The sequence below is a fragment of the Rhopilema esculentum genome, chromosome 18, assembly GCF_057945365.1.
Source record: "Rhopilema esculentum isolate cy_ngs chromosome 18, ASM5794536v1, whole genome shotgun sequence".
In the NCBI taxonomy this organism is placed as follows: domain Eukaryota; kingdom Metazoa; phylum Cnidaria; class Scyphozoa; order Rhizostomeae; family Rhizostomatidae; genus Rhopilema; species Rhopilema esculentum.
The window spans coordinates 7754252-7780032 of NC_142832.1; the positions used below are offsets into that span (position 1 = coordinate 7754252).

The 25781-nt window shown below is 40.4% G+C and overlaps 2 protein-coding genes across 2 annotated transcripts; both read left to right on the top strand.

Annotated features, from left to right (window-relative positions):
- Positions 1–1099: 1099 nt before the first annotated feature.
- Positions 1100–16053, top strand: LOC135680955 (uncharacterized). Its single transcript, XM_089113650.1, has 7 exons — positions 1100–1905; positions 2782–2892; positions 3520–3768; positions 4109–6340; positions 7038–11088; positions 12141–12803; positions 13934–16053. Exons 2-7 carry the CDS (start codon positions 2811–2813, stop codon positions 15546–15548), a joined length of 8892 nt encoding a protein of 2963 aa, XP_088969776.1. The 5' UTR covers positions 1100–1905; positions 2782–2810; the 3' UTR covers positions 15549–16053.
- A 1806-nt stretch (positions 16054–17859) lies between these two features.
- LOC148958110 (uncharacterized) lies at positions 17860–22064 on the top strand. Its single transcript, XM_089113651.1, has 2 exons — positions 17860–18139; positions 18600–22064. The coding sequence occupies exons 1-2, from the start codon at positions 18058–18060 to the stop codon at positions 21704–21706; spliced, it is 3189 nt and encodes a 1062-aa protein (XP_088969777.1). The 5' UTR covers positions 17860–18057; the 3' UTR covers positions 21707–22064.
- The last annotated feature ends 3717 nt before the right edge of the window (positions 22065–25781 follow it).

Below are 25781 nucleotides of genomic sequence, written 5' to 3' on the forward strand. Positions count from 1 at the left end.
AATTTCCCAAACCTGTTCTTCAATAGCTCTCTTGTCCTGCCCTCATTAAGAATTATCAAAAGCTATCCAGCCAACTAATGAAATTACTAATCAGATGAAAAAAATTAATAGCCTTTTCATAACCAGACAGAAAACTTATGCGATCAAAATACTTCAAATGTAAAGCTAACAGTTTCTGCAATTAAGACGATATAATGGTTTTTCTATTTGATTAGCCTCTCCATGTTTATCTTGCTATCTATTTTAAGCTTATGCTAAAACGAAAAGCAAGTTATAGGAAACTTGCTATCTCGTTGATACTTGCTGAAATAGATATTTTAACCTTGCTCAAGCAATAGAATTATATCTACATTGTTCAATGAAATAGATAGTTAAAAGCATATACAAGAGAATTATGTAAGGGCTGACTGCATGCCATTGTTCTTTGAGTTTGATTTTGTGTTTCTCTATCAGATGGTTAGATTAATAACAACTATGCCCTTGACTACCAAAATGACGTATCTATCGCCACGACGTCGTCCTTTATTCTTTTTTCTCCAATTTGCAGTCCTGATGCTGCGAATCTGTGGTATTGGCTATGGAGGCACTCCCATATAGTTTTTCCATTCCACCTCAAAGAAATTTGAATTTGAGCTTGTACATTTTATTACGTTGTCAAAAATGGTATGCCACAAGTTTTCATACAGTGCCTAAAAAAGCCCCTGCAGTGCCATATTGCTCAAATCTATAAGATTTGCCTTCGAATTACGCACCGTTTGGTCATCCCTTTTGACTTCCTTAAGCTAGGCCAGTTGTCAGAAACAAGGTTTCACCCATTAATTGTATTTGCATAAAAAATCTTTGTTTTCTATATATAAATGCTCAAACCACTTGTTAATATTTCAAAAGGCCAACAGTTAATATTTCAAAAAACATGTTTTTCTTCAATGTGAATGACTATCACTTAATTTGTCATATCAAAGATAATAGCTTTGAGAAATGTTCTCATTTCTTTTACTGCCACTGAGTTTGTTGGCGCGAGCCAATAAACCGTTTGCCCGACTTTGCTTGTTCAAAAGGTTCATTTTCAAAGATTTCCCGGTTGAATGAGCAGATTAAAATCAAATTTATTTCAGTCCGAATCACATGCAATATTCATTGCTTGTCAAAACATTGACTTTCTCTTGATAGTGGCGTTTATGGAAACAAGTTATGAAGACCAGTTAAATTTCAGTTTCGACAGTCAGTTTTTCAGTTGAAGAAAATGAATTCAAAAGAGTCGCATATAGGACCATTCTTGACTTTGACATGTCTGTTTACAAACCAGTGCTATGGTGTGAAGTATATTGTCCTAGCGAACTCTTTGCATCGATTGATTCGCAGCTTCATTGATAACAAAGAAACGTGTCAGATGCAAGTTTGAATTTCATATCCTACTTCTCTTTACTTTATTGCTAAAATAAAAACTCTTTGTTGTATGAGAACAGACAATAATAAATAATCAAGCCTAACGCAAGCAGCATTAGTTGAAATTGAAGAAAAGTGACAAATTTAGCTTCATCGCAGACGTCAACTAAACAAGCTACCATTTGTTATCTCTACGGGTGCATTAGATGAACCTAGGCCATGATAAATCAAAGCCCTAGTGCCCAGGACCTGCTGGTAAACCTTTGTACATGCTCCAATGAATCCGTATAAAGCCACTCAAGCATGTAAGTCAGTAGGCCCTAATTTATCAGGGAAAGCTCTTAGCAACTCAAAATATTAAAATTAATTGTTTATTTAAAAGAAATAAAGAATAGATTGCTGCTTTTGCATTACCTATAAGCATATAGTCGTCAACACGTGCCTGGGTGGCATTGGATTCAATACATAGCTGCAAAAGGGAATTTGAAATTTGAATTCACAGTACTATTTATAGAAAGGGTAAGTCTGCTTATAGTATTCTCTTTCGATATTTAGGTTCTGCAGTGACTAGCTACAGGAACAAATTTTGCCAATGGCTACTGTCAAGCCCCTATAATAGAAAAATTCGCTAGAGAATATTAACTGGGGTTGCAAGAACGAGCCTTGTGGAGCAACATGCAATATCATTAAAACAGTCACACCAGTATCATTTCTTGAAAAACTTTCATTTCTCAACTACCAAGTATCAATTTTCTAAAATTTCCGCTAAAAAGGTTTTCGTTCATCTTAAATAGAATAAAATTTACAAGAATGATAAATTTGATGATGGAGGAGAGTTTCTCTATACGGTCGTCACCTCTCGTATCCACATCTGCCGATCCTGAGTCTTCACAGTAGTTTAGAGCCTTAACATTCTGCTCGCAATATTTTGCATGGCTCTTTCGATCGATTCGTCCCTTCGATAACTTTTTCCAGACGTTTCTCTCTCGTGTGCTTGGAACTAAAGCATCTTTGCTACATTGCCTAGGTGCAATCAAATAGCTGTCTTTTAGTGTTTTCATTTCACAAAGCTCTCTCGTTGTACTCAACAATGTGCTGAAAAGCTTCCAAAAGCAAAACCTGACAGGCAGCCTTTACTGAGCAATGTAGAGAGCAAAATCATTGCATAAAATATTCCTTCTTGTAGAGCTTGTGTGTATTTTAAGTTTTATATGATATGTCTTATTAAATATCATCCTTCAAAACTTATGCAGCACATGGCGAACATTGTAACCCCTTTCAATTATATTAAAAATGTAAAGCCCTTGATTTCCGGGTTCTACGTTAAAGGACAGTTATAAAATTAACTTGTTTTGATGCGTTTGTGTCGTTGTTTACATTGTTATCAACTCTTAGTTTTAGCAATTTACGGAATGTAAAGAAAAATGAAAACTATGCGAAGACTGGCTCTGTTGCTACTTGTTTGGCTAGCAGACTTTTTCTCGAACGGCATTCATGCACAGCAAGGTAAGTCTATACATGTCGGTAAAATCTTATACGATGGCAAAGACCAAGCACTTACGATAGTAGAGCAGCTGCACTGTGGTTAGGCCTATTAGATCAATTGTTAGGGTCATGGACTACAGACCGAAGGGTCTGAAGTACGAGTCCATCTGGCGATCAGACTTTTACTCAAAGTATGGAGAGCTCTTTGATACCAGGTATAGAAATCATGAAGTGGTCATACCGAGAACAAGGTTCAAAACATTTCAGTTCTGAGAAGACTGCCTTTGCAAGCTAGGCCGAAAGGCAAACACATAACGTGGAATTCACAGCGGTTTGTTAAATAAGCATTCGTTTTAAGGTGTGTCATTTTGGATTTTTTGGAAGATCAAATCTAGTCAAAAAGACATTATTCAATCAAGTCTTACGTGACATCATATTTCCTCTTTTCTACAAATTTGAAATGTGAATAGACTTTAAAAGAATACAACTGAAAACCAAGCACCTTGACATTACTACTTTGTGAAATAGCCTTATATATAGCTACGACGGGTGTAATTTGCCTTGTAAATTATTCTTCGTATAAACCTACAAGTAATATATAAAAAGCCTGATTAACTTTGACTTAATTATTCTCTCATTCTTAAAAAGATGTCGGTGGGGCTGATGAAGTGGACGGCAATATCCTTGATATCAAATTTGTCTCTATCGCTGCTCGAGATAGGAAACACGAAAGAAATGATATACAAAACAGAGTTGCACAAGTCCCTGTTAACCTTATTGGCGAGAAGCGAGATGGCATGGTATTGTACCCAAGATCATCAAAACCAATCAATTATCCTATCAAGGATTTGTTTCCGAAAGACAGGGAAGAAGAGAGTGGATCTGGAAGTGGGGATTGTAAGTTCTTCCAATAGTCGGTAGCATCGCAGATTCTTCTCTTTCTCTATTTGAGCGTCTGTTTGCTGGTGAACAACTAAATCATCACAGCTGGAGCAATGAAGTATAGCACTTTTTGTGAGAAAGAAGCAGTTATTTAAATGCATTGCTCGTACATGAGAAAATACTAGATATGCAAGAAATAGTTCAAAGAAAATAAGAGAAAAGCTCAAAATGCCAGATTCAAAAAACTTCTTTTGTTAAATCATTATGGTTGTATATTGTAGTAATCAGGTGTTATGTGCTTTCTTGTGCATCATCTTCAGGCACAAAATGATTCCAATTCTCATTCGCATTTCAGCAGCAGCAAATGCAAAAGTTGACCCTGCGGTGGCAAATCGCATAAAAGCACTTGAGCAAGGTTTACGGCTAATGGCGCAGAAAGTTGTCACACAAGATCGCAATAACCAAGCCCTTGCTGCAGCATTGCAAAGCAAACAAATGCAGGAAAACCAGGAACTGGCCATGCAGCAACAACTGCAACAACAAAAGGCGGCACAGGAACAGAAAGCCGCCCAGGATCAGCAAGGAGCGCAACAAGCAGCGCAGCAGCAACAACAGCAGCAAGCCCAATCACCTCAGGTGAATCCAGCTTTGCAAGAGGCATTCAAAAGCCTGCAAAACAATATCGCCAGTTTAGAAGGAAAGATCAAAGCTTTGCCAGATCCGACAGCGCTATCAAGCCAAACCTCACAAACAGCTGCAAAAGTTGAGGAGCAAGCGGCAGCTAACGATTATTTGTCGACTGCTGTTGAGAGGTTGCAAAGCATGGTGCAGGGAATAGGTGGGAGGCTGTCGTCCATTGAAACTAACATTGTAAATAAGCCACAAGTAGATAATGGCAAAACACAGTTGGTTAAAGCATTAGGAGGTGGCCTAAACAACCTGCAGGAAACTGTGCAGTCTCTCGGATCGAAAGTAGCTGAGATTGATAGCAAAGTGGAAGCAAACAAGAACAATGGTGGAGCGAATGATAAGAATGGGCAAGTGACAGCAGAACTGACAGGAAATATAGGGAAACTGGAAACAGTAATGACTGATTTATCACAGAAAATCAAGGATCTGGCAGCGAAAGAAATCGAGAGAAACAAACAGCAAAGCACCAATGACAAACAAGCACAAGCAGAAAAGACAAACAACGATGCCAAATTAGAAGGCCAGATGAAAGCCCTTGGAGACCAAATCCAAGATCTTGCGAATAAGGTATCTAGCTCTGCAGGTGCAGGGCAAGTTGCAGCTGCACCAGCAAGTGTACCAAACGGAGGTGATTCTTCAGCAAATAAGGTGAATCAGGAGTTGATAAAAAATCAAGAGAAACTTGGAAACGATGTCCAGGCTATTCAGAGCAATGTTCAGAATTTGGCGCAAGTAATCTCAGATTTGAAGCAGCAGGCAGCTGCTACTCCACCACCTGCGCCACCACCACCTCCGCCACCTCCGACACCTCCTTCACCACCACCACCACCACCACCACCACCAGCGCCAAGTGGAGTAGATGTGGCAGCAGTTGCAACCAGTATCCTTGGCAACGCTGTCAAGGTTTTCAAAGACGTAGCTGCGGCAAACGCAGCTTCTGCAAGCTTGAGGCCTGGTGGGATAGGTGGCGTAAGTGGAGCGGGAATACCATCACCTTTGGCTGGTGCTCTTGCAGCAAATATGGCAGCAGCAGGTGGTGCAGGAAATCTTGGGGCTTCGGGTGGCTTTGGAGGAGCCGGGGGCCTTGGTGCTGGAGTTTCCGGAGTTATTGGTGGAGGCCTCGGTGGTGGGGTAGCTGGAGGTATTGGTGGAGGTCTTGGTGGTGGGGTAGCTGGAGGTATTGGTGATAGCCTTGGTGGAGCAAATGCAGGGTCGTTAGTTGTTGCAGCATTGCAAAGTGGTGCACTTCCATCTGTTAACAATGCACTTCAGGCTGTAGCACAAAACCCACAACAAATACAAACACAAGTGGAATTTAAGCCTATGTTAATACCCCAGTTACAGCAACAGCTCAAAGCATCTAAACTTCCTGGTTTAGTCACTGGAAGTTTAGGAGGAAGCCTTGGACTGGGGGGTTTAGCTGGAATTGATGCTGAATCTATAATTGGAAAATTGATCAATCACAAAGAAGGAAAGTCAAGAAAAGATGATGAGGAAAAGAACGAGCAGAGATCAAAAATAATCATGCCAAGTGAAAAAGTAGAAAATTGGAGCAACATAATTGATAAGCACATATTATTTAGAAGGGACATTGAAGGTGCTAAAAATCGTAGCAGTAATTCATCATCTGATTCTATTGCAAAGCCAGAAAAACACTTTTTTCATAGACTGATTTTGCGTGGGTCAGAATTAAAAGCAAGCAAAAGGATGGAAAAGAAACCTAACAGTGATAAGAACACATTTCATAGTAAAGGCATGGCAAAAGAGGAAGACTCTAGTTGGAATAATGTCAAGAATTCTAAAGGAGACAAGAGGCAATTAAATACTGGCAACAACGCTGCTTTACAGAAAGTCTTTGCCGAAAAACTAACTTCAGATACAAACTACGCAAATAATGGTGAGTAATTTTTTATTTAATTGACAATAAAAGTTAGCTGACATACCGTAGCCTGATTGGATTATTGTATTGATATTGAAAAGGATTACAAACATTCATAATAGAGGCATTCAAAGCTACTGTTACGCTAAAGACGGCGAGGAAGACTAACTCACAGCTTTAGAAAGCATATATAGACATTGAAAGATTGTTCAGGGGTGTCACAGATTTCCAAAAAGACCCGAGCAAATGCTTTTTTTATTTTTCAAGGGCCCTGCGAACATAAATCTTAAATGTCAGACCAGCATATTTGCTAATGCTATTTATTAATTTGTGCGTCAATTGATATCGAATTGCTTCTGACTGCAGTTTGCGGCAAAGAAACTCTTTTCTTTGTAAAGGGTATATTGTCCCTTCTATTCGAGTAAACATTGCTTGATATAATACAAAGAATAATGTTTCATAGTATGCCCTCATTTTAAAATTAACTAAGATGGAACTGTCGAGATATTAAAACCCAAAAGTATGTTTCAAGCACAATTTTAAAGCAGTCAAATCTTTGATTTGATTTGATTTGCGTTGATTTGATTCGATTCGATTCGATTCGATTCGATTCGATTCGATTCGATTCAATTCGATTCGATTCGAGTCGATTTGATTCGATTTGATTCGATTCGATTCGATTTGATTTGATTTGATTTGATTTTATATTCAATAGGTATGCGTGGTGGAAATAGTGGTCAAGTATCTGGTGATATTGCGAATGCAATCAAAGCAGGTGTGAACGCAGGAGGTAGTGCAGGGTCAAATGGTGGGGCTGGAGGAGCCAGTGGGGGCAGTACAGGCGGTGGGGGAGCAGCTGCTGCTGGTGCAGGCAACCAAGCAATAGCCAACCAAATAACTGCAGCTGCAGCAAACGGAGCAGCAGGAGCCGTTATCCAGGGAGGAGGATTAGGAGGAGGTGGATCTGCCGTAGCTGGAGGTCTTGCAGGGGATAGGGGTGGTGGGGGAGATATTGGTGCTAATTTGGCATTGGCAGGAGCAAACCTTGCTCTAGTAGGAGCAGGACTTTCAGGAGCTGGCTCAAAAGCCGGAGCAGCCTTAGCAGCTGGAGGAGGGTCGTTGCCGGCTGGTGTTTTAGCAGAGTTGCAAGCACATGGTGGATACCATCATGAATCAAGGCTTACAGGTGCTGGTGAACAGGCAAACATCGCAGCGCAACATGCAGCAGAAGCCATCGCTCATAACGAATGGGGACACGCTGAGCGCAAACACGGCTTTGGGAACAAATTCTTTGACTCTGCTTTTTCACATGCTCTTCATGGACACGACCGTGATCTTTATGGCCACCACTCACAGTTTGGCTTTCATGATGATTGGGGATTCGGGGAGCACGGGCATTCAGATTTTCATCATGGCGGACATTTTGGTCATGGCAGCCACGGCGGCCATGAACATGATCACGAGTATTGGGGAGACACCGATCATGGTGAGCATGAAGAGCACGATCATCATGGACATCATGAAGATGATCATCATGAACATGAAGACCACGAACATGAAGACCACGAACACGAGCACCATGAACACGACCACCATGAACACAGTCACCATGACCACGATCACGCTCCTTTCTTTGACCATGGTTTTCACCATCATGGTGGAATGCACCCGTGGTTCGGTCATCATGATGACCATCAAGGTGGTCATCATGGTGGACACCATTCACATTTTGACCACGACCACGATAACCATGCTGGACGAGTCTATCACCTCACAGATCCCAATGAACTCTCTCACTTGTTACATATGGACGAAGGTATGCGTCATTACCACAATTATTTTCCCCTTGCACATCATGGTGACATTGATATGCATCATGACCTTGACCATTTTGGAGAAGGACCTGGAATAGGCCCTAATGGACTTTTCACTCATGGAATTTCAGATGGCATAATGGGTCATGGCATCAATGGCGACCAAGCAATAATGAGCCCTGGAGTTGGGGATAGAGTTTATTTTGGTCTTCATCATTCAGATCATGGACATGGCTTTGATGGTGGACACCATGGATTTGGAAGTGATCATGGCGGTGGACATGGTGGTGGACATGGTGGTGGACATGGCGGTGGATTTGGCAGTGGATTTGGCGGTGGATTTGGTGATGGGCTTGGTGGCCATGGTGACGGATTTGGTGGCCATCATGGTGGATTTGGTGGTCATAATGGTGGTGGATTTGGTGATCACGGTGGTGGATTTGGTGACCATGGTGGTGGATTTGGTGATCACGGTGGTGGATTCGGTGGCCATGGTGGTGGATTTGGTGATCATGGTAGTGGATTTGGTGATCATGGTAGTGGATTTAGTGGCCATCACGGTGGTGGATTTGGTGATCACGGTGGTGGATTTGGTGATCACGGTGGTGGATTTGGTGATCATGGTAGTGGATTTGGTGGCCATCATGGTGATGGATTTGGTAATCACGGTGGTGGATTTGGTGATCACGGTGGTGGATTTGGTGATCACGGTGGTGGATTTGGTAATCACGGTGGTGGATTTGGTAATCACGGTGGTGGATTTGGTGATCACGGTGGTGGATTTGGTGATCACGGTGGTGGATTTGGTGATCACGGTGGTGGATTTGGTGATCACGGTGGTGGATTTGGTGATCACGGTGGTGGATTTGGTGATCATGGTGGTGGGTTTGGAGGTCATAGTGCTGGATTAGGTGGTCATAATGGTGGTGGATTTGGTGGCCATCATGGTGGTGGATTTGGTGACCATGGTGGTGGATTTGGCGACCATGGTGGTGGTTTTGGCGGTCATGGTGGTGGAGTCGGTGGTCATCATGGTGGTGGATTCGGTGGTCATAATGGTGGTGGATTTGGTGGCCATCATGGTGGATATGGGGATGATGGTGACGGATTTGGTGGTCATGGTGGTGGAATTGGTGGCAACGATCACGGTGGACATCACGGATCATTCTATGATGGTGGACATCATGGGTATGGTGGTGGTTTTGAAAATATTCTGAATAGCCATGGTGTGCACTACGGTGCTGGCCACCCTGCCTATGGTGATGGCTTTCATGGTGATTTGGGTACCTTGGAAGGAGGATTTGGAGGACATGGAGGTGGAAATTGGAACAATGAGGGAGGGTTTGGTGGTCATGGAGGAGGTTTTGGTGGTCACGGAGAAAATGTTGGTGGTCATGGAGGAGGTTTTGGTGGTCACGGAGGAGATTTTGGTGGTCACGGAGGGGATTTTGGTGGTCACGGAGGAGATTTTGGTGGTCATGGAGGAGGTTTTGGTGGTGACGGAGGAGATTTTGGTGGTCATGGAGGAGGTTTTAGTGGTCACGGAGGAGATTTTGGTGGTCATGGAGGAGGTTTTGGTGGTCATGGAGGTGGTTTTAGTGGTCACGGAGGAGATTTTGGTGGTCATGGAGGAGGTTTTGGTGGTCATGGAGGAGGTTTTGGTGGTCACGGAGGGGGTTTTGGTGGACATGGAGGTGGGCTTGGCAGCCATGGTGAGGGAATTGGCGGGAGTTTTCATGGCTTTGGTGGTGATGGGTCTTATAATGGCCTGGACAGTGGCCATAGTAACTTTGGGAATAACCATGAAGGGGAGTTTGGTGGAGGGCATCACGCTGTTGGCGGCATATTTGGTGGTGGTCATAACATCGGATTTATTGGGGGCTATGGACATGGTCATGATCATTTTGAAAAAAGCAGAATTGGAGGTGGTAGAGAAGGCCATCATCATATGGGAGAAAGAAGGTTCGGACACCACTTATTTGACGAATTGCACGGAGGCATGGATAGTCGCGGGAATTTTGACAATGGTTGGGGCTCTGATGGGGTAGGTTTTGGAGAGCTTCGTGGTCATGGAGATAATGATTGGGGATGGGACAGCCATCATGGAGATGACAACCACCATAGTGAAGGTGAAAGACACCATCATTCTCACCATGGTTTTAGGCATGGAGGCAGGATGATAAGTTCACATTCAGAAGATTATGACCATGGCCATGGAGGCCATCATGAAAGCGAAGGATGGGGACATCATGGGTGGGATGGAGATGGTTGGGGTCACGGAGATGGTCATTTTGGAGACGGTAACGATGATGATGGTTATGGGTGGACGGGGGGTTATGGGGGTGGACACGGAGACAATCATGATGATCATTATGATGAAGATGGCTTTCATGGGCCTGGTCGAGATTATCATTCACGCGGTGGTCATTGGCACAGAGAAGGTACTGGAGGAGAGCACCTGTTACCACATGGCTACAAGAGTGAAGAACATCACAGGGTTGATAGCATGTTGCACCATGAGTTAAATGAATTGCATCACTTGTATGACAGCCTTTCCGACGACCACCATCATCAACATACCCATGGTCTGCCAGGTCCAGAGGAAAAATTCATCGATAGAGCAACACATTTGGTGATGTCACCATGGAGTCGAACGCGACATTTTGCCGATTCGCTTGACAAGCGTAAAACAATCTTAGACGATAATCACACAGGGGTTGAAAATAGCAAGGATCATTTGCCATTTTTGATAACAGAGAAGGCAAGCAAAAAGAACTATGGCTGGTCATCCCATCCGTATGGTGGTTTTGGAAAGGCAGGATGGCACGGCGGAGATCATAGTAATCACGGCCATAGCAACAGTGGTCACTACAACAATAGATATGATGCAGATGTTGATATTCAATATGGTAACCATGGCAATCATGGTCATGACGAAGATCATTACCACCAGTGAGTTATATTACTGTTCAATTTCTTGACTTTAACAAACGCTGATTATGTTGGTCGTCAAATCATAACAAAGAAAGGATCATGTTCATCGTTTCATCTCAGAACTGAAGCAAAACTTTTGACAGGTCAAATGCAGGCTTGCAAAGTTACATTTTGATAGAATCCTTGGTATGTGCTGGAATTATAAATGCTCATAGCTGTAACCATCTAACTATTTGGCTATTGGAACACAAATTCTTTAAAAATAACTGTTTTTGATGAATAACCCATAAATAAGCTTCCAGAAACTTTCGGTACCCTTTGGCTCTGTAGATCCAAACATAACAGGTTAGCACAGTCATCTTTTGCTACATCAGAGAAATTTTCAATACAAGTTTTCTAGTGAAGTTACGTTCAAAAAAGACTTCACAAGATTACAAGGACGATACACCGGGTCCAATATACTTTGACTTGTGCGTGGCATTAAAAAAGACAGAAATTACACTGGTAGCTACATAAAACGCTCTACCTATTGACTATTTGAAATGCAAAACAACATTGATGGCACACTTGTAAGATAAATTGGGCAAGATACTTGATGAAAGTTATTCAGTTCTTGAGGAGAAATCTTGTCACCGTACGATAAGACTTTTGTTTATTTGTTTCCAGCACAAAGAAAAATTGACGCTTTTACAAAAACATTTGATGTATTCCTATTCTTATCAAAATTCCTTAAAGCTGACTTCCTCGAGGCAAATTCACTGCAAAATTATACTTTTATTCCCACTAGACCAAATTTTCAGCATCAAATTTCAAATTTTCAGGCAAATGTTATAGATTATTCTCTTAGAAATCAAGCGAATTTACCGTGCCCTGATTGGGTATCAAATACTAGAAAATATTTGCCCCAAAAAAGGAAACTCTTTCCTGCTTTCTAGCGAATTCAAAGCAAAATCAAAACCGCACGTGCCTCGATATGTTCGCCAGCGTTTTCATTGCGAAATTGTTGCAAAATTTGTTTCATGCAAATTTAATAAATGGGTTTCTAAAAAAGCTCTTTGTTTTTATTCCAGTCATGACAGACATCACTTCAACTCTCATCGCATTAAAGTTGTATTAAACGGACCAGGAATTCCCGGTCCAGCAGTAGACCGAAGAGCCAAGCTTTCAAGCACTGTAACCAAAATGAACCAGTCCCAACAAGCAGCCAACAGTAGCACAACTGTTACAGCCTCAATGAACAGAACTTTGGCAGAAACAGATACTTCAAAAACAAAACCCAGTAGTATGAAACCAACTCAACGATCAATGGTTGCATCAAAGTACACAAATTACGATGGTCACAACTTACATGACGATTTGGCATTTGATTGGCACCCTGGAATTTCTGAAGTTCATTACGGCGATACTGGAAATTATCATAATGACGAACACGAAGATGTTGATTCCTTTGTGGTGCAGCATGGCGCAGACATTCACGGTGATCGCGGTTGGCACGCGGGACATGGAGAAAATGGATACGGATATGACACCGCGCGAAATCATGACAGCCATGGAGTTATAGAAGTCCAGCATGGCGGTTACGGGCATGGAGACTTCTACAGAGGAGAGGATCATCATGGTGGTAACAGTGGGCATGGAGGCCATCACGGAGGAGAAAGTCATCATGGTGGTGACAGAAGCCACGGAGGCCACTACCGAGGAGACCATGGCCACGACGGACACGATTATCATCAGTAGGTTTTCGTTCAAAATAGGGTTGTGTATAGACGACTTGTTAAAAATTCATATTCATAATTCCAAAATTGATTATCCTTTGAAAAAGCGTTATGATATGCGTAAAGCCTGAAAATTTTTAGCAGAGAAATTTGTCTTCACCCCTTACCTAGGCATATAGTATATATTTTAATAAACGTCGTTATTCTTGCTTTGGAAAGATCTCTTTTTTTCTTCTAAGGCCCAGTTCATACGCCGCATTTCTTCCGCAGCGAATTGAAGTGCAATTAGATTGCAATTAGTGCAATTATTTCCTTAAGTTTGTGTTTTGATTCAGACGCCGAATTTATTCAAGCCCTGTCGATTTTAATATGATGCAAAATCCTGCGCAGCGCACCGATGTGATTCTCTTTTCTAATTTCTTCATGACAAAATGGCGCCAACAAATCAGTTCTTGGCCATTCATTGATGAATAACAATAACATGCTTGTGAAAAATTGAAGAAGACGAGCTAGTCAGAAAAAAACTGAGACATCTTCTTCTGACCACTCTGCAAAGAAGGCAGTCAATATTGTCGATTTTGTTTCAAATTCTATTGTTAATGACAAGCAGTCAGAATCTGTACGCTAGGTTTTCCCACTCTTGGTTTTCTCCCAAAAACGATTGAACTTTCGATCAAAAGGCAGCCATTATAACCAAAGACTATGAGATTTATAAATTTTGGCGGGAACAGCACAATTGTACGCATGCGTATTGCGTATCATTATTCGATCAATCAAAATCAATTTCAATCATAACTTTCATTGAGTTCGCTGCGGCAGAAAAACGGCGCTTGAAACCAAGCCGCATTTCTGCTGAAATTATCTTTTAAATGCAGCAGAGCTGCCGCATTTCTATCGCATCAAATTGATAAATTCTTATTCAGTTTCAGACGCCGTATTTTTGCCGCATTTAAGTGACACTTAAACTTTTTCAGACTTGTCAATTTAATTCGCTGCGGCAGAAATGCGGCGTATGAACTGGGCCTAAGAAAGCTACTTCTTAAATTTTAATGAATTTTGCAAAAATAGTTTTTTCGATTTCTTTTGAAATACTAGGGATAATAATTTTGTAATATTGAAAAAGGATTTAAATTTCGTTGTTTTCATAGCTATGACCGCCATCGTCACAAAGCCCATCGCATCAAAGTGATACTTCATGGACCAGGAATTCCAGGCCCTGCGGTGGACCGGAGAGGAAGCCTTTCTGTTCCGTCTAGTGAGACAAGCACCTCGACGCAGCCAACTACTCAGCCCACTACAATGGAGAAGTTTTCTGCTTTCCCTGAAACACTTAGCCCTGCAATTAAACAATCAAAAATAAGCCACACTTCACAAAGATTCAAGATATATAGGAGAAAAAGAATAAGGAGAGGCAAGAAAGGAAAGTCTAAAGCATTAGCTTTAGCTAGCATCAAGGCTCATAAAGATTATTCAAAAACCAGCAGTTCAGAGGTAAAGCCAGCAGTTCATTTCCTAGAAAAATTAAGCAAATATAAGAAGAAATCTAGGTCAGGATATGAAAAAGCTGAAAACCGAAAAGATAAACATAAACCTGAAATCTTAGCAAAGGAGTCAAATAGGATATGTAAATACCATGATGAGTGTAGTTACGATATGGACCACTACCCGCTGGGGTCAGTTCACGTGATGGAAGGAGGACATGGACACGATGGAGGCGGTCATGATTATGGTCACAATCTAGATTACGGTCATGGGCATGCCGATTATGGACATCATGGTGGTGGATTAAGTCATCTTGGAACAGATCATGGTCACCATGATATGGATTACGATCACCACGGTGATGGCTTTGCTCATCTTGGAACAGATTATGGTCACCATGACATGGATTACGGACATCACGACAGTGAATACGGTCATCATGGCATGGACTATGGACATCACGGCGGAGGGTATGGTCATCATGGCATGGATTACGGTCATCATCAAGAAGTCTATCATTCAGAACCGATCCATGTTGAAGAAGAACATCACAACCATGTCATTCACCATGTTGAGCCCGTGCCGGTTCCAGTCCCCGTACCTGTTCCAGTACCAAATCCCGCCAACAATGCCGCTTCCGTCGCAAACAAAGCAGCAGAAAATGCAATTAAGGCGCCTGCAGGTGTCGCTGTTACAGCCACGAATATGAACAACGGAGGTGCTCCGAGTAACGCCCAGGCTGCTCCTCAGGTTGTCAATACAGGGTATCCGGTTTACTATTTGCCACCAGCGGCAAAACCCGTCGGGAACCCTTCCGTCAATCTTGTCAAACCTCCTCCTCCTGCCAATGGTCCGAATCCTTACGAAATTCTTACCTCTGAAACTTTAAAAGAAGCAGCAGGACAGCAACAGAATAATGCTGGCGCAGGCGGTGCGAGCAATAGCGGTGGCGCTGATACTAACAATGGCGGAGATAATAATGGGGGAGGAAAAGCAAATAATGACGGGAACAAATCCGATAACAAGAATGAAAATAAAAACAATAATACACCACCTCAGATGATAACAGGTGGCACAAAAACAGGAAATAGGCCTGTGAATACTCAAGTTGATCATTCTTCGCATTCTTCACGAAGAAGTGACCATATTGACAGCAAAGATAACTTGACACGCAAGAGTAGGGAGATAAATATTGTTAACTGGCCTAATAACCGAAAGCTCTCCTCTTTAATATTACCACAGAACCTAATATCTAATGTTCGAAGAGCCCGTGGGTCTTAGGCATGTTAGTGTAGGTATGTAACCGGGCAACGCAATGCATCTCGTTAAATCTGACTGCTTATCGTTTTCTCATGCATTAGAAAAGTAGTTTTTTATTCATTTTGACAATAATTTCATAGAAAATAAATTTTGTTCATACAACCTATGACACCTCTATTATTGTTACAAGCGATCATTCCAATTTCCATTGACAATATCTTAATCTCAATTATACAGAATTGAAGTTCAATGCAGTTAGCCGAGTGTCTTTGGTTAATCAAAAATGCAGCTGTGCACATAGCTGTTTGACCTTCGCTAAAAATTGAATAGGAAATCCTTTAGACTGAAGGTTCAGGCTACAATTAAATATTTGCTTTGACCTACGGACGGCGATCAAGTAGATTTTCTAAAGCTGTGCAATAAAGAAATTATGTGACACCTTTAGTAACAAGGAGAAGTCCTAAAAACAGGCGTAATCAATGTATGACCCTTCTTATCGAGACAAATACAAAATTCAGTTTCATTCTTTATTCAAGAGTTTTCCATTTCATTTCAAATTTTTTATCGACAGATAAAAGTAAAAATTCATCAGAATTTTTTCTGAAAATTATGTTTCAATTTTCTATCTGAAACTGCAATTTCAAAATGTAGATATTCGGATATGTGAACTTTTTGATGGGACATCAGATAGCAATCAATATCAAATATCTTTGAATGCCTTCCTCTTGATGCCGATATCAAAGAAAAAAGAATTCTTGTTAAAAACTGTTTTTCAAGGTTGGTGCTTTCAGCTTCGGTTAAAACAGATTTGAAGAGATTGAAGACTCATTGCTAACAATGAGCCATTGCGCTACGCAAGCATCCTATAATGCATTTTAAGACAGTCTGAAATCAATTATGGTTAATCCGAAGAAGTTTACTGCCATTGTTTGGATTGTCGCCTGGATAATTTGCCACCCTCGCAAAGGCTCATTGTTAGCGATAAGTCTTTAAGTTAATGACAATTCTTAAGTTAGAGTAGCTTTTTAACTAAATTGGTTAACTATTTTTCTTGCTTTTGTAACCAAACTGACAGTTTTAGTAAAATCTCTGTAAATATGTAGAGAACGACATTAAAAGAAATCGATATTTAAAAAGAAACATAATGTTTACGAGAAGTTATCACTCAGTTTGTTTTTCTCTAGTGAATCTGTTGTTTATGGCTCATATACAATAAAGACGCAAAATACAAACTATTATTTTTTATACGTGCTATAAAGAATGACGTAAGATTTAAATCTATTAATCCTTTCATGCATAGCAATCGTGATAAAAGGAAAACCTCTATTTGACCTTTGTAGCGAATCAATTTTTCTTTGCAAGTTTAATAACAAAATCTAAAAGGTCTTTGCAAAATATTATGCTATAATTAGTGTCATAATCATAAAGTATTGAATTTATCATATTTTCAATGTATTGATTTACTCAAATATGACATCTTCAACAATTTCCTTTCATAATAATAAGTCGTGTACTTTAATGCCTTTATACATTTTTACCTGCATCAAAAGATGCTACAACAGACAAAAATTACAAATTAGATTTGATTTGATCTCTCCTATTTTATTTCATTTAAGAGTTATTCAATCACCGTTGGGCTCTTGAAACACGTCTCTCAAGCCTCTTCTAATGGATATAGCTGTAAAAACCTATCTCAATCAATTTTGAATTGATTTTCATACAATACAACCAGCTCTTTTGTCTCTTTAATGCTATTACTCAGTCGCATGATTATACTTATTACAAAGCAGAGTCGCCAAATCTAGCTACTGTTGCTTTTCATTGTCTGTAAACCAAAAGCAGAAAGCATTGATAAGAACAGCGGTCTTGTGAACGATAAATTTTTGATAGTGGGACAAATGTTATTCTTTCAAATTCTTTAAAAAAATATTTATCTATTCACTAATACGCTACATGCACTTATAGGTAGGTATTACGCACAATTGATTAGCAAATAAGAAAACATAAACATGACTCTAGTCTAGTATTAGCTCTGTGATTATCGCCATGTACATTTGTGTTGATACGTTGACACAAATATCAAATATACTATATGAAAGTAACTTTTATAAATTCAATGCATGGGTGTATTTACAAGTGTTACATCGAATACCCCCAGATGACCTGATTTATCGAAAAATCATAGACAGATTGGCAAGTCAATGACTGACCAGCACAACAAGTAAACATAGGACGGGGTGTTTGTGACTTGGTTATTCCTCCCAATGACGTCGGTGCAATTAACGCTGGTTATTGAATAATCAAATCATTTTGAACCAAGGATGACGTCATATTGAAAGCTGCATACAGGAACAAAGCAAATGATTGTATTATTGTTATTGTAAATAAGATGATAAATGAAGACAAATTTGGCTGAAAAATACAGCATGCTGCAACGGACTGGGTTTGTGAATAATATGAGAGTGATTGCTTCCAATTGATGAGACTTGCAAGTGAAGTCACAAGAGAGGTGCATCATATTTGAGAAAGGATGTCGAAAAGTTGGTTGGGATTTGTTGGTACTTTTATGACAATTTTCGACTTGTTGGTTGCTTTGCAAGGACTGCAAAAAGGTGTGTAAGCCAGCTGAAAATTCGACGCTTTGAAATTTTATCCTTCGCCTGTGAATTAACAATTATCTATGGTTTATCTCCGCATTAATGTACCTATGAAGCATTTATACAACCATACAGGCGCTCATTTTGAATATATGGCTGATGCTTCCGGGATCAAGAGATGTGCATAAAGACATTTTGTTTCTTTGTATGTCGTCCCCATTTGATTAGCAAATCGGAAATGAAGCTATAGGCTTGATCTGAAACACTTTAAAGTAAATTGTAAGGTAACTCGAAAATGCAAACAGATGCAATGCAAAATAAATTGAGAGATTAAGCCGGTAAGATTAGCTATAAAAGCGGGTATTTCATGGAAAATAGATTTCTGCTTGGCAAAACGGAAGTAAAAGCCTAATATCAATTCTGCATGTTCGCTTTGAGTCAGATAACCTTTAAAGCTTTTTCTTTTATTGCTCAGGAAGCTTGCTGAAGTATCACAATGTGTCAGTCAGATTGAATAAAAACAAGACCTCTGCAAAAAACATCACGGAAGGTAATACAGACGAGACGAAAAGGTCATATGGACATCCTTTTTTTGGATTGCGAAAAAGAAATAATGGAAGGATGTTGACGGGGATTGGCGGCAGAAAACCAATCAAGAACTACGAATTTTACGATGACAAAAATGAGTTTGGCTGGTACAAGGACCAAGGCAATAAGAAATACCCATATGATAATTGGTTACCGCATTATTCAAACGATGGTTATGAAGAGTACCAAAAAGCGCCTGATGCGAACGCAGTCGCACATGCCATGGCCACTCTAGAAAAACATATGAGTTCGTCAGAAGCACTGCACACAGATAACATGTTTAGACATGATTCAAAAGAACATGGCGAGCATCATCAAGGATTTTTGTTTAGGGGAAACGAAGAGCATGGGGACCCCAACGGGGGACCAAATGGCGGCAGCACTTCTCATGAAGGTGGTAGCTATCATGAAGGTGGACGTCCTCACGATATTGAAAGCTCGCATGAAGGCAACTATGCCAGTGAGGGTGATAGATTTCATGAAGGTGGTAGACTTAATGACGGAGGTGGCCCCAATAGAGGTGAAAATTACAATGAACACGACAGTTCCCACCAGGGTGGGGACTCTTCGGAAACAGGGCATGAATCACGCGGACAAAGTGAAAATAATAGACAAATGGACGATGATCACTACCATAACAGCGAGAAAGGTGGAATGACAGAGAACTATGGATGGAAAACAATAGAGGGACCATCATTGTTAGACCACCAGAAACAAAAGTCACGCGACAACTCTGGAGGCAGCGATAAGTCTCACGAGAACGAAGGGTCACATGAAAACGGAAATGAGTCTGGGCGTGAGGGCTGGCTGCCTCTAACACCGCCAAACCATGAAAGGCCAGAATCACACGAGCCTGACGTGGGCCAGAAATCTGAGCCTGCAACCAACCACGAAGGAAGATCTTCTGAATCTAATCCCCTTTCCCTTGCGCAACAAAACATGATCCATCATGAGGACGACAGAGGCGTTTTTAATGGAGCAACTACGAATAAAGATGGTGTTATCAATGATGAACAAAAAGCCCTTTATGGGAATGGCTACCAAGAAAACAGAGGAAATACTGAAAATCATGGAAATGGTGATAAAAGTTTGGAAGCAAACCGCAATGATTATGCTGATTTTCCTTCAATAAATACAAAGCACAATAACGAAGATAGCCGAAACAGAGGCAATTTTATTGAAGGCACCTCCGCCAAACAGGAGAATCCGAGAGAGATGCCAAAGGAATCAACTGACGGAAAAGCAAACGATAAAGGGTCATTGACAGGTGAAAATACAATAAGAATCAATGTGGGCTATCCACATTACCACGCTGCCGACAGACATATAGATGCTGCCTTGAAGGTACCACATGCAGGTCCAGAAAGAGGAGGTGGGTTGTGGGGCAGTCAGCCAGGGGAAGGGGAACAATACCAGGAAGAAAAGAAAGAGAAGTCCTTTGGCGAGACGCAAGTGCCGAACCTCAACGAGAATGGAATTCAGCACAACGACACTTTGCCGAAATCAAATAGTACCAGCCTAGCTCCAGGGAACTATGCTTTAAAATGCAACATTAACACTGAATGCCAACCAGCAAAGGAAACTGCGCAAAGCAACAGTCGGGGTGTTCAAAGAAATGGAAGCGAGGAGATGATGAAAGTGACGAGAATTCCAGTCACGATTACGACGGGGGTATATGATTCCAGAGAACTGGTGTCAGTTGAAGAGAAAACGTTTGTTAAAAATTCAGGAAACAAAGAAAATGTTAATCGAGACTTTACAAAACGCGGAGGGTGGAATAATGCATATGAACACAAGAAGCGCAAGACACGGCTTGGGGCAGCAGGTGAAGATGACAAAGATCATAAAGTGCCTAAATTTAGGCGCAAGCTACACCATTTTATGAAAATCTTTAAGATACAAAAGGCAAAAGACGGCAGAGACCAAATGGTAAAGGGACAAAGTCTGTTGAAAGGAAAAAAGAACCAGCCACACAGTTTGAGCAAAGTCAGAAAATTTGGAAACAATGCGAAGTTAAGGAGGATGTATGAAGGAAAGAAATATAAAGAGAGGAAGGACAACATTGGAGGTGACTTAGGATCAGTACATGGACACCCAGCGATTTCGGATGAGAAGGCATTGCATTCAACCCCCGAAGATCTACTTGAAATGGCGAATGGTTATAGGCATAGGGCTGAAGAATACGACAGCAAAGCCAAAGAGCTTGAGAATATGGCAGAAGTACAAGATCATCAACATGATCATCACGGTGCGGTCTCACAGCACAACATGGGTCATGAGGGACCTGAAAGAGGGGGAGGCTTAAATGGGGATGATCACGGTGAAGGGGAACAGTACCACCACCAGCAGGGTATAGGGCCATGGTCAGGTCCGACGTGGTTCGGACCAGGGCCCTTCGGTATGTCCCATTTTCAGCATGGTGGAAGAGAAGGAGGTCATGGGAGTCAAGAAGGAGGTCACGGCGGTACGGATGGGGAACATGGCGGACATGAGAGTCTCGGTGGCCATGTTGAGTGGAATGGTGGCCACGAAGGTGGCCATGGGGGTGGAGGAGAAGGGGGACATGGAGGAGGACATGGGGGTGGAGGAGAAGGGGGACATGGAGGAGGACATGAAGAGGGTGGCGACGGGGGTCATGGAGAAGGACATGACAATAACATCATACATTTTAACACAGGCTATCCTTTCTATCATGTACCTAGGCCACATTCATTACCACAAGTTGAGTACGACAAGCCACATCCACCGGTGCATGGCTTGAATCCATACGAAGTCCTGACATCCGAACAATTTCATCGGCCGATGCTTCCGGCCGGACACGGAAACCTGCCGTACGGATCCAATCAACGAACGCTGCATTCGCGCGAGATAATTTCTCAGTTCAACAGCAGAAGAAACAGTGAAGCAACTGCAGGCGCTAAAACGCGCAGGTACAGTAGCCTTATGCGGGATTTCTTAACAGACGAAAATGTCGCAAGTTTTTTGCTTAAATGATTGAGACAGCACGAGATATCGACAATTTGAGATGAACACACACTGTGAGCACAGAATGTGAATATGCGTAGTAGAGAAAAGATTTGCTCAATGATAAATACATGACAACATTGCAATTTTAAGAGGAAAAAGAATAGATGGAAAAAAGACCCTAAGTAGCCAGAAGAAAGCAAAATTACCGAGAAACATATTCCTTAAGACGTCTTGTAATTGTAATGGTAACCGCATGCTTACGATACCCGTGTCCATTCTGCCTACGGCATTAAATAATGATTTCTGTAATTCAATCAAATGTTAACCAGAAAATTTTGACCAGACAACCATATGGAATAGAGGTACCTACGAACCTCTCAATCATTGATTATTGAAAACGAGTCCAGATCCTCAAACGAAATGACGTCCCTGGCAGCTATACGTTTCTCGTGCAATCCCATTCACAGGCATTCCTTTAGTTGAAGGGAACAATACCCTGATGAAAAGAAAGAGAAGTCCTTTGGAAAGAGACAGCAGCAAAACCATAACGAGAATGACACGTAGCGAAACTACGCCTTGTTAAAACAAACGGTGAAGGCCTTGTTTCAGGAATTTCTGCTGGTAAATCGGTGGATGTGCTTTAAGAAATGACATGCATTGTTTATGTTAATGTGTATGAATGCGTTTTGATTCAGAGACTAGCTTTAGATTACAAAAGCAATAGCTTTGAGTCATTTAAAATGGGAAACTGTCTTTCAATTCAATCTTCAATTAACATGTACTTTTTCGTAGTATTAGTTGTTGAGTTTATAGTAATATAATACTAAAATAATTTTGTGTCATAATTTGTTCAGAATGTGCGTATCCAGTTGGATTGTCCTTAACTTTGTATCTGTACAAATACTACAAAAGCAGGTTAAAAGTTCATTAACAGAAAAGATAAAAATAGCGATATAATGAAAAATGCGCTTACCAGTACACGATTTTATATAAAAAATATTTAATGTTATTTTGACACGACATATTGACTTCATATAATTGCGACAGATGAAATGACTATACATAAAAAGTTAAGAATATTGATTCCTGTCTTTTTTTATATCATGCAATTGTTTTTGTATGCTCTAAAGAGAGGCAAAGTTGCAATTTGATCTTTTTTCGAGCTTTTTCTCAAGCATTGGGTCCTATCAACAACGCAAAACTGAGAGCAATTTAATTCAAGGCAAAAAATAGATGTTTGTAATAGGTATAAAACTACAATTGGACTTAAACGATGTATGGAACTGAAACTTCTCATGTATACATTTTGCCCTGAGTACTTTTCTAAAAACTTTACCTGCTGTTGAAGGAAGCACCTAACTTAAGTTAAGTCAAAAAGAAAATATTTTTTTAAAGATCATAACTCTTGTTTGATAAAATGCCCCTCTACATTCCATAATTATAGACTTGCATGCAGTAAAGTGGCAAGGAAGTGCTTATAGATAAGATAACACATTTAGCAGAAAAAATTTGTAGAATTTTCATATTTTCTTTGAATATACTATAAGATATAAGCAATTTCGGAAAAGAATGCATGGTTCTAAAATATATTTAGTACTTTAGATTTTTTTAAGGTACTTCATAAATAATAAACTGATTGGCCTTTGCTTTACAAAATGAAGAAACACTAAGATCTATTTTTATATAACTAAGGTTTGCCGATGACATTTGTTGCATCAATGTCATCTACATCTGTGCATACTTCAGACTTCAGGCTGATGACTCGACAGCCTCTCACGCTGTTGACAGCCTCTCACGCTGTTGACAGCCTCTCGCGCTGTTGACAGCCTCTCACGCTGTTGACAGCCTCTCACGCTGTCACGCTGGCAAATAACTGATCGCAGTAGCAGAAAGGAGAGTTTGGTCCAAAGAAAAATTATGTGACTTTTTATCACTTTTACCTCGAAACTTTCCTGTCTAAAGGACAACTTGAAAACTTTCTACCGACTTATCAAACCAAAACTAAAGACATTAACCCCTTTAATTATTTATCTTAATTAAAGTTAAAAAGCAATATTTTCAGTCCGCAACTCCAAAAAATATTGATTAAAACTAACAGCGGTTTGTCTAAATCAAAAGAGGAAAGACAGAACAAATTCCATTTGAGCAGAGACAGAATGCAAGTCTCAGGTCTAACGACAAAGATTAAAAGCCACTAGGTAATTAAGATTTAATAATTAGAAAATGATTCTTTGAAGAAATTGTAGCATTTTGGGGGGTGTCATTTCCTTAGTAAGTATTGTGCCAAGACCGTAGCGTAGCATAGAGTGTCAATTTTCAATTGTTTTCAAAAATAAACTTTCAGAAGATGTAGGGAGACCAATGTAACGAGTTATTGGCATTTTTCCAATGATTTTGCCATTCATATCCTATTATTTTAGTTGTGTTGTATAATAGTTCGTTAGTTAGTAATTCGTTAGTGTAACTTTTATATGGGATGAAAAAGATCCCATATCCTATCAGGTCTTGTATGTCTTCATATTATTGTGCAGCAACAGAGGCGGATCTAGGGGGGTGCTATGGGTGCTTGAGCACCGGTCAGAATTTTCGGAGATATAACATTCAATGCATTTTCTCTAATCTCTGAAAAAAGTTTTGAATCCTTTTAGATGATGTAAATGCATTTTCCAGTAAACATAATGTAACATACGGTCATGCGTTAGTTAGCATAACCTGTATCTGCTTTAAACTATAAATAGCTAGAAATTTCATGTTGAGCTGCCCTGGAACCAATTTTTTTACTTGTCCATCAAACCACACTCTCGGCCAATGAGCTACTTCAATTCTACGGGTGCTTGAGCACCCCTATCAATCAACCTCTAAGGTCAAAGTTGCAACTGAACCAATCACATCACGCTCTGATATGTTTTTCCGCAATGTCGAGCACCCCTATCAATCAAAACAAGGCTTCAACCAATCCGTTTGCCAAATTTCGGCTCATCTGAGCACCCCTATCAATCATTTAATAAACACTGGTGCATACCGTCACTGAAACGACTAAACCTGTTCGTGTAGCAGCAATGGCGGACATAAAGTCGTTGCTGTTGTAGGTCTTCTCGATTATTGGTTGCCAGTCGACTGAAGAAATTGAAACGGAAAACGAGCTTTTGAGTATTCAGTCAATCGTGAGAGAGGTTTTTGATAAGAGCGTGGTGGATGGTGTCGTGACTTGTGGAAATACACAGATCGATGAGTTCGCTGAACTGCAAATGCCAAAGGTTCAAGTACTGTCCCGTGGAAGCTCTGACCTTCGGCCTTTCAGGTTGGTAGTTTCCTTTACCAGGCTTTAAATGCACAACGTTTTAACAGAATATTTCTTGGATTAATTCAACAAAAATATCGAATTTTACAGAGAAAAATGCGCACCCCCAAAAAAGTGGTGCCAATGATTTTTGGTTGTTGGGGTGGTATGGTAATTACTACCAGAATGAATTCGATCCCCTTTTTTTGCCAAATGCAGATGACCCTAAAAACGTACTACTTCAACAAGGTACTTAGTAAAACAATCAATTTTTATCAACAAATTCTTACAAGTATTGAGTCATGGTAAATAGGCCTTCTCTATAGGGGTCATTTGGAATCGGCGTGATCGCTGCTGTTTCATGCGATACTTGCATCCGTTGTTGACAACTTGCTATTGATGGAAATTGTTTTGTCAATCAGTACGAGGTTAGTTATGAAAATCACGACTCGATAATATTTAACTCAATTTTCGTATAGTATTGGTCAGTTAACGTAGCAATGATTCATTTTTTTGTTTGAAACATTTTAGCTGCCTTTTTACAAAAATGAACCAGCGCCTGAATATTGCAGAGCAATCAAATATTGACTAGCGACCTAAAATGTCATTCATTGATTAATGTGATGTACAAACTGCGAAGGTAGCAGTGTTATTTTTAACTAGCATTGCTAGAAAATAGGCTTCTTACAAAAGAGATAATTTTCTATATAGTTATGCTTTAATACCTGAATTTAAAAAAGATTAATTTATCAAGATGGGTGTTGCCTTCATTTAACCGTAAAGAAAAGTAGGGTGTGGCATTATTATGGCTATTAAGGCAAC

What these genes read in the sequence shown, in the direction of transcription:
- LOC135680955 (XM_089113650.1), top strand. Translation starts at nt 2,811, where the DNA reads ATGAAAACTATGCGAAGACTGGCTCTGTTGCTACTTGTTTGGCTAGCA. An exon ending in TGGATCTGGAAGTGGGGATT is followed by an intron (nt 3,769 to 4,108) that starts GTAAGTTCTTCC and finishes TTCGCATTTCAG; the next exon opens with CAGCAGCAAATGCAAAAGTT. An exon ending in GACGAAGATCATTACCACCA is followed by an intron (nt 11,089 to 12,140) that starts GTGAGTTATATT and finishes TTTTTATTCCAG; the next exon opens with TCATGACAGACATCACTTCA.
- LOC148958110 (XM_089113651.1), top strand. Translation starts at nt 18,058, where the DNA reads ATGTCGAAAAGTTGGTTGGGATTTGTTGGTACTTTTATGACAATTTTC. An exon ending in TTTGCAAGGACTGCAAAAAG is followed by an intron (nt 18,140 to 18,599) that starts GTGTGTAAGCCA and finishes TTTATTGCTCAG; the next exon opens with GAAGCTTGCTGAAGTATCAC.